Source organism: Suricata suricatta, chromosome 9 (assembly GCF_006229205.1).
Source record: "Suricata suricatta isolate VVHF042 chromosome 9, meerkat_22Aug2017_6uvM2_HiC, whole genome shotgun sequence".
In the NCBI taxonomy this organism is placed as follows: Eukaryota; Metazoa; Chordata; class Mammalia; order Carnivora; family Herpestidae; genus Suricata; species Suricata suricatta.
The window spans coordinates 1122215-1130750 of record NC_043708.1 but is presented as its reverse complement, the minus strand read 5'-3'; the positions used below and the strand labels follow the sequence as shown (position 1 = coordinate 1130750).

Sequence of the window (8536 nt, the reverse complement as noted above, 5' to 3'; positions counted from 1 at the left end):
CCCGGCCCTTCCAGCGTCCAGGCCATGGGCGGCCGTGGCTCCCCGCTGTGCACAGCACCACCCGCGGTATGCGCGGCCAGGCCCCGAGAGGGAGGCGGGCGGCGGGGTGCCCGCCGGCGCCCCGAGACGGAGTCCGGGATGCTCAGGATGCTCGCGGGGTGCGCTGCGCCCCCTGGGGGCCTGGCCTGGGGCGGAACGCAGGGGGCGCCGGGCCTCCTGCTGGGAGGGACCCCGATACACACCTCCTGGGATGGAAGGAGGGCGCGGGAGGCAGATTCGCGCCCCGCGCTCCTAACTTTGTCGCGTGCCTCACTCCGGGGCCGGGACGCGCCGAGATCTGGTCACTGGTGCCGGGTCCCGGGTGGCATTGCTCAGCGGCCCAGGCTCACGTCCCCTTCTGCCCCCTCTCCCCCGCAGGTGGCGGAGGGCGGCCCGGCCCGCGAGCCGCTGCCGCTGTTGGAAGTGTCTCCCCGCAAGAGGCTGCCCAACGGGCCCGAGCAGGACCCATGCGGCAGCCGCCCTGCACCCGAGGGCGCGGGTGCGGGCGCAGAGCAGGGCCACTCGGCCGGCGGAGGCGGCTGGTGCCGCCACTGCCACACGAAGCTCGCTGAGCTCAAGCGACAGGCGTGGAAGCTGGTCAGCGGGCCCGGGACACCCCTCCGGGTAAGTGAGCCTTTCTCGGGGCAGGGCCCATGTTGGCTTTTGGGAGACCTCGGGGCCCGGAGGGAGGCGAGGTTCCGCCGAGTGTCTTTTTGCCTAGTTCCTTCCCTTCTCCGGGCCTCGGTTTCCCTTTCTGTAAGGCGGTGCGTGTGAGTTGTAGCAGTTCATGGTAAGAGGCTCTGCGGTGGGATTGGAGGCCGGTCGGGCAGGCGTTTCTCTCCGGAGCCACAGATGTCCCACAGCCACTGCCTGGCCGTGAGCGCCGTCTGTGTTGGGGAGGGGGAGGAGAGAGAGGGCGATTGCAGGGGCTCCTCCCAGGGCGGGACAGCTCCTGCCTTGCGGCAGCGGGAGGTTACTCAGTGCGTTGTCGCCCTTGGGGCACCTGGGCCCCGGCCAGGTGTCTGGAAGTTGCACACCTCCCTCTTGGAGGACCAGAGAGGCCCTGCCTGCCCCCTCCCTGGGTCGTGAGTAATGGGACATGGTGGGGGGGTGTTGCTACCTTAGGCAGTGGCCACCCTTTGGGGAACTGAGTGCCCGGGCCCCAGCTGCCTAGGTGTTTGCCCTGGAAAGGGACTCTGCCAGATTCTCCAGCCAATGGGCTGGCCCCCCGTCTTGGAAGGAGCTGGGACCATTGTTCCTGGAACAATGAACCCTGGAAGTTTGCAAAGCCTGGGAAGGTGGGGGTCTCCAGAGGAAGCCCTTCCCGCCAGACCTTCAGTCTTTTTGAAAGCTTTCTTGGGAAGTCGCATAATCCCCATTGAATCTAAATATAGTTCTCTGAGGAGGCTTAGTCTCTGGGGCAGCGGTGAGACCCTGGCTTCCAGGGTCCCGAGGTGTTGCTGTGTCAGCCAGGTGGGGGGAGGGAGGGGCACACTCTGCCGTGGGGAGAGGGGACCGCTGGCCTGGGTGGGGCTGGACTCTCCCCATCGGGCCCAGAGCAGGGCTCGCCTTTCCATGCTCTGTCCCAGATGGCCTGCATCTGGTGGAAAAGACAGCAGAGGACCTTCAGGGCCCCATGAGGGGATGGTTTGGGACAGACTTGCTGGGGGCTGTCAGAGCTGCCGGGCCTTCTTATTGCCCTTTTAGGGGAAACTGAGGCCAGAGAGAGGAGGGGCTTCGGTGGCCTGTGAGGCTGGGTGGAGGATCCTGTGGGGAGAGAGCTGGGGGGGCGTGGCTCGTGTCTCCTGCTGACACTCCGCTGGGAAGCCTGCCCACCACCCCAGGGCTCCTCTCCGCTGCCCCAGCCTGCCCCTGGCTTGGCAGGGCCCCTCAGTGCCAGCTGGGGCTCATCCCTTCCCTGGCCGTCCTGGGTAGCCAGTAGCATGCTCATGCAGCAGACCAGGGTCCCCGGCTTTGTTCCTGCTCTGCAGCCCCTCCCCCGCCATGGTCCCTCCTCTGTCAGACGCGGGAAGCCTCCTGGGCCATTCTGGGAATGTGGTCCCTGTAGGCCCAGGGGCTGAGCCACCCACGCCCAGGGACACAGGGAGACCCCGGGACCTCGGTAGGTGTCATTGTCCTAGCAGCCCAAGCTCTGCCCAGCGATGTCCCCTTGGATCTCAGCCTGCAGTCTCCCCTGCTGGTCCCACAGCCTCAGGGAAGGCTGGGGAGGCAGGGCGTGGGGCACGTGCATGGACCTGCTTCTGCTTTTGGTTTGGGAGGAAGTGGGAGGCCGGGGCGTGATTGGCTCTGGGTGAGCCCAGTCCTCCTCAGAGTCTGGCCTGCGGTCCAGGAGTACAGGAGCACGGGGCTCTGTTGTGAGGCCAGCAAGATGCTGGAATGTAGAGTTGGTGTTCTAGCACTTTCTCTAGGGGGCCCTTTTTTTGTTTTTCATCACTCAGAGATGAGCTTCCTAAGAACAGCGCCGCCTCACAGTGTGCAGAGAACTTGGCCTGCGTCACCTCACTTGGTCTTGCACTTGCCTGTAGGGAGGCCCAGACTAGAGGCGGGGCGCTTGCTGGGCTCCCACGGCTGGGGGTGGGGCTGGAGCTGGACCCCAGCCTGGCTGTCTTCACCCTGGGGGTCCCTGCTTGGTCTCAGGTGTCCAGGGTGGAGGGACTTGGATCTTTCTGCCGGCTCAGGGTCATCCGATTCTCTGCCCTCAGCGTCCCTGCCAGGGTGCCTCCCAGCTGGCTCCCTGCCCACCCTCCCACCAGCAGACAGCTCCCTGCTCTGGGGCCTCAGGAGGTTTGTGGAGTTGGGGGGACCATCTGTGTACCCATTTCACAGGTGGGTAGAGCAGTGCCAGCACAGGGCAGCTCCAACCCCTTAGCCCTTGCTGCTCTTGCTGGGATGTGGGCTCGGCCGTCATTCTGTGCCTGGGTCTTTGGTGCCTATGGGGTTGGGTGGGGCACTTGGAGCCCCGCCCAGCCATCAGGTGGCCTGGGTGTAGGGTCCGCCTCTCCCTTGCTGCTGTGTCTTCTTTCCAATTGGTGCCTCCCCCCGTTAGGTAGGGGAGGGGAGAGTGACGGAAGTCCTCACTCAGGGACCACATCCATGTGGAGTGGTTAGGTGTCCTGATGCCCCCAGAGGGCACGGGGAGCTCGGAGCCTGGGGGACTGTCCTTACCTGAACCGAGAAGGGCAGTGGGCCTGGGTGCAGAGGGGACACCCAGATGGGGGCCTGTAGGCTAGATGCCCCTCATTCCCCCTCAGCGCCTCCCGGGATCCCCAGGTGACCCCTTCGGCACAGCTGTGCCCTCTGGCCTGTCCCGCAGCCTCCCGGGCCCGCCTGCTGTGGGCCATGCTACCCAGCCTCCCCGGGCAATCCGGCCACTCCCCTGCCCCATCTCCCTGTGCCTCCCTGGGGCCCCTGCCTCTGGGAAGTCTGTTGGGGGCTCACAACACGTCCCTGGAAGGACCAAAGCCGGGCCTTCCTTCTGTCACAGCTGAGTGCCCCTCAGCTTAGCACTGGCCACTGCGTCCTCATCCCCCCAGGCGGAAGCTGGGGCCTCGGCCACACCCGAGGACTGGTCAGCAAGTCCCTTCAGTCCCGTCCCTGACACCTGCCCGCCCCCAGCCCCCAGTCCCCAGGACAGAGGGGACACTGCCCATCGGGAGGGGTCTCTGGCCAGTCCCAGTGCTGCCGCCCTGGCCCCGACAGACCGCGGCTCGCCCCTGCCCACAGAGGCCCCTCTGCCGAAGGCCCCATGCCCCCCTCACCCCGTGGCGGTCCGTCACCAGCACTCCTTTCGCAGACCCCCAACCCTTGTCCTCCCCCGGGCCCGTGTGGCAGGACCACACAGCCCGAGTCGCCAGTGCCGCCAGTTCGGTTCTGGCGCCACACCGCTGACCGTGGCTGGGACACTCAGCCCGACTGACCGTTTCCCATTGAGTTCTTGGCTCTGCCTCCTCCTCTAGGGTCACTGAGCCTCCGTCCCTCCTCCGAGCTTCCTGCCCCCATACCCGGGCCTTTCTTGGCCCTTCTACACCCTTGTCCCCTGGCTGCCCCGAGGCAGGCGCGGGTCTGGGTAACCCCGATACATTTGTTGAATGACTGAGTGACACACCCCTCTGTGTTCATGCCCATGGCTGCCGGGCCTGCTCTCTCCTCCCCACCCCGGGTGGCAGCCCCAGGAGGATGGCCATCCTAGCTCCCCTGCAGCAGTGGAGGCAGGGCTCTGGCCTGGGGACCGGTCCCGGCTGCCATCGGATGCGTCCGCAGAGGTGACCCCCTGGCATTCGAGGTATCAGTACCGGTGCCGAACTGATTAGTGCCGCCCAACCCCCCTCCCAAGGGAAAGGGATCAATTCTTATTTAGCTCTTGCAAATCTCTTGCCCACCCTGGCAGGGGGCCCATCCGGTGAGCTCCACCCACGGGGGCAGCCCCGGGCGTGCGTTCCTGCACAGGCTGCACCGAGCTGGACAGTGAGGGTGAAGGCTGCTGGGAGGTCGTGGGCCCCCCTCCGGTGCATGGCTCAGGGGTGATGTAAGCAGGCCCGAGGCTGGAGTCCTGGTGACCCTCCTGCTTCTCTCTGGGGTCTGGCTTGGGGGTGGCGGTGGCAGTTCTGCCCGCTCAGCGGTCACCGGTCACTCCCCCTCCAGAAAGCCCCTGGGGCCCCCGGGTGCCGCGTCCGGGGCCCCCAGCTCTGCCATGCAGCCATGGGGCCCTGGGTCTGCCGTCCCAGGGGTTTCTGGGGCCTTCTGGGCACCGGCCACGAGCACAGACTTGGCTTTGGGAGCCGGCCGGGCTGCAGCCAGTCCCTGTGTCCTGTGGGTGGCAGCTCGCACGAGGGGAGTCCTGCCGCAGTCAGAAGTGGGGCTGGGGGGGGAGGGGTGACACCCGGCAGGGCTGCCTCTGCTGACAGGTGGAGGGTCAGGGAGGGGGCTGCAAGTCACCCCCAGGCCTTGGGCTGCTCCCAGCCTTGCAGCGGGGCGTGTGATGGTTTGGAATGGGCCAGGGAAATGCCTCTGGGGCCTTTTTCAGGGTCCCTTGAGCATCTTGGAAGGATCTCATTTGGGAGTCAGAGATCTGGTTCTTACTTTAAATAGCAAGGAAAGTCTAGTTTCCCTTTTTCTATGCCTGCTGGGAAGCTCACAGCCAATGGATTCTTCAGCTTCACGAAGAGCATGGGTGTTTTCTTGTGTGTCTTTGGGACCTGATCATTCCTTTTTGTTCCAAAGCGACTGGCTCTAGTCATGTGGTTTTGTATTTAAGCGTATGCTGTGCAGTCCTTGAGAACCGCTGGCGGCTTTGTGCACAAGAAGGCGTGGAGTGTGAGTAAATGAATAGAATAGGAGTCGATTGAATGTCCCGTTGGCACGTGTGGCCTGCCTGCTGACTCGCTCCATGGGAACAGGGAGCAGAGCAGGAGTCTGTGTGGGGTGGGGTGGGGGTGGGCTGGAGGCCAGGCTGTCCCCTGGGTTCCTGGAGGCGGCCAGGCTGGGCGGCTGGGCCTCTGGCGGCCACTCCTTTCACTCTGCCCCTGAGCTCTGAGCTCTCCCTTCACACCAGGTGGATGCGGGGGCCGTGGACGCTGTCCCGCAGGAGGGGACCCCGGGGCATGGACGTCATCGCCTGAAGCAGGAGTCTCTGGGGCTGAGGCCCTTGCTCCCCTGGGTTAGAAGGGGGCGCCTTCACTCCGGTGTCACGTTTTGTGGCTGGGGACCCCCTGTGGGGCTGTGTCCGCAGGCGTCCTTGTGTTCTGTGGGTGGGGGGCTCCCTGGCCTCCTCCGATCTGGTCTCTGTGCCCCTGGCAGCAACCCTGGCTGTGGCTGTGGGGGCTGGGCTGGGAGCAGGGGGGCGGGCTCATTGGGCGCTGGGGGCTGACAGGTTGAGGTCCCGCCTGGCCCGGTGCCAGCTGTTCTGCGCTCACCTCTGAGCCCGTGATGGATGCTGGCCCGGTCATCCCTAAAGGTCCCCTGCGTCCTCACAGCCATGGTGCAAGGCCACGGCCCAGCTCTGCCCTCGGCAGCCCCCCACTTGGCCTGTTGAAACCCCAGGGACTGTCAGGAAGCCATTTTGGCTTGGCCTGCTTGGTGGTCGCCCTTAGTGCAGCCATAGGCCCTCGGTTCCCGTCCCCGGGGCCCCCTCTCCTTAGCCCCATCCCTCCCGAAGCTTCCACCTGTTGGGCCCCAGCTGTGTCTCCCGAGCTCGGTGGTCTGATGATCCAAGAGCCTGGGCTCACAGTGGCTAGCATGGAACGTGTGGCGTCTGTGGAGGGGGGTCCGGTGCCCGGTGCCCTCGGGGGACTCATCCGGCCTGCGTGGTGGCCAGCGGGGGGCCTGGGGGTGCCCAGGGCATCCCGCGCTGTGCGTGTCCTGCTGGGTGACGGGTGAGGAGGTCTGCGCCGCGGGATCTGTCCTCCCTCAGAGCACCCCTGAGACTGGCCGAGGTCCGGGCCGGGGTGGGTACCACCCTGTGGGAAGGGGGACAGGGAGCCGGGTACACGGGAGGGAGATGCCAGCAAGCCGCCAGCCGACCTGTGTCTGAGTGGAACACACTTTGCACACCTGACGTGGGGAGGGAGGAGGAAGCAGGTGCGGGAAGCCTCCGTCTGTGCTCAGAACTGAAGTGCGGAGGGCCTGGGAGGGGGGGCTCAGGACAGGGGCGTCCCGGAGGGCCTGCTGGGTGAGGCGGCATTGGATCTCAGAACTAGACCCACAGAGATGGGGTGAGGGTCTCCGGGGGGGGGACATTAAGGACTCCAGGATGGGGACGCCTGTCTCTGGTGCCAGGCAGAGGGCAGAGGGGAAGCCAGGACGAGGCTGGAGGTCAGGAGGTGTGGGAGAGCGGAGTTGCCCTCCAGCCCTGGAGCAGAGCTGGGGGCCCGGGCTCCCCTGGCGGCCTCACCGGATGGGTCTGGTGGCCGGGTGCACATCTGGGCTGGGCCACCTGCACACTGAGGTCCCGGCCGGAGAACGTGGGGTGCCCGGGGCCAGCTGAGGGGCCTCCTCTGGCTGGGCCGCCCAGGGCGGATGCGTCTGGCATCCCTAGGGCTCAGGGCCCTCCTGAGAGGCCCTGGGGAGCCCTGGCTGTGGCTCGGTTGGCAGGGTACAGCATGCCCCCTACCCCATTGTTCAGAGGAGGAAAACGGGGTCATGACAGCCCCCTCCCACAGAGTCTGGGTGAACTCCAGGCTCCCCCGAAGCGTGTGCAGAGCCCCCTCCGAGTGGGGAGCGCCCCCCACCCCCCAGCCGAGGCTGTCCTGCTGGGCTGGCTGCTAGCCACCAGGGTCCCCACCACCCTTGTGTGTGGCGTGGCATTTGGGCGGAGGACAGGGGAGGCCATTGAAGGGAGGGGTCTCAATGAACTAGTGTGTGCCCCGAGCTGCCCAGCTGGCTGGTGCCTGGCACAGGGCCGTGGGGACGGGTGCCAGTCGCTGCTGGGTGGGCCAGGCAGCACCCCCGCTCCCCCATCCCACCCCTCCACCTCCCCAGAAGAGGAGGGATCCGGGGTCAGCTATGGGGTCTGATGGGACTGGACTGACTCCGGGGTTCCGGCTGGTGGGGTGGGGGTGGAGGGTCTGGCTCGGGGGTCTGCAGGCCTTCCTGTCTTCCCGCTGACCCAGGAGATGTGGTGAGGGGCCTGGCAGGTGGAGGGGGTGGGGTGGTGACGTGTGGCTGGAACACTCGACCCCTGACACCCCCCACCCCCGGGTCCCCCAGGCTGCACGCGACTTTGCCAGCAGAGCCCGAGAGATTGGAGCAGCGCCTGGTGCGGCAGCCAGGGGTCCCTTCCTGGACGTGTTGTCAGCTCCGGAAGCCTAGCCGCCCAGGGTCACAGCCCAGTGCGTTTGTTTGTGGAGGGAAGGGAGGGGAGGTAGAGGGGCCCCAGCAAGGCCCCCATGCGGCCGGCCTCAGGGCCCCCCTCCAGGCGTGGCCTCTGTTCCTGTTTGCCCTCCTGAGGCCCTGCCAGTGGGTGCTGAGCCCCCTTTTTAAAGGCAGGGTGACGAGGGCTCAGAGAGGGCTGGCTCGCAGCTGTGAGGTCTGGGGCTTTCTCCCACTCAGGGTGACGAGGGCTCGGAGAGGGCTGGCTCGCAGCTGTGAGGTCTGGGGCTTTCTCCCACTCGGGGAGCAGGGCCCCTCCCTTCCTTCTGCCCCGAAGTGGGCGCTGCTGGCCCTGGCCTGGGGGAGGCCCTCCTGGCAGGGTGCTCCTGGAGGGCTCAGTGCAGGAGAAAATGGAAGGATTACTTAAAGAGACTTGGAGACCCCAGAAAGGAGATGAAAAATGGAAAGTCATTATTTTGGGGGGGAGGCTCCCTAAAACCCTGGCGGCATGATGGGTAGGTGGTTTGCGGCACTAAATTGAATCAAATTAAGAAAAACATTTTCCAAATGCAAGTAAAATATCTGTTTAATTAGACTGTAAAGGAAAATGAAAAGTAATATTTTGTAATGGGGCAATTACTGTCTTTCTGAAGGTGCTGGGCTGGGGGGG

At 65.7% G+C, this 8536-nt stretch overlaps 1 protein-coding gene across 2 annotated transcripts in view; it reads left to right on the top strand.

Annotated features, from left to right (window-relative positions):
- The first annotated feature begins 23 nt into the window (after positions 1–23).
- The window catches only part of KIF26A (kinesin family member 26A), a 35188-nt gene continuing 26675 nt past the window's right edge, over positions 24–8536 (top strand). For both annotated transcript variants that reach the window (XM_029952504.1, XM_029952503.1), the window contains exons 1-2: positions 24–66; positions 418–663. In XM_029952504.1, the coding sequence (XP_029808364.1) occupies positions 25–66; positions 418–663 (288 nt within the window). In that variant the 5' untranslated portion in view covers position 24. The remainder of the gene's footprint in view (positions 67–417; positions 664–8536) is intronic.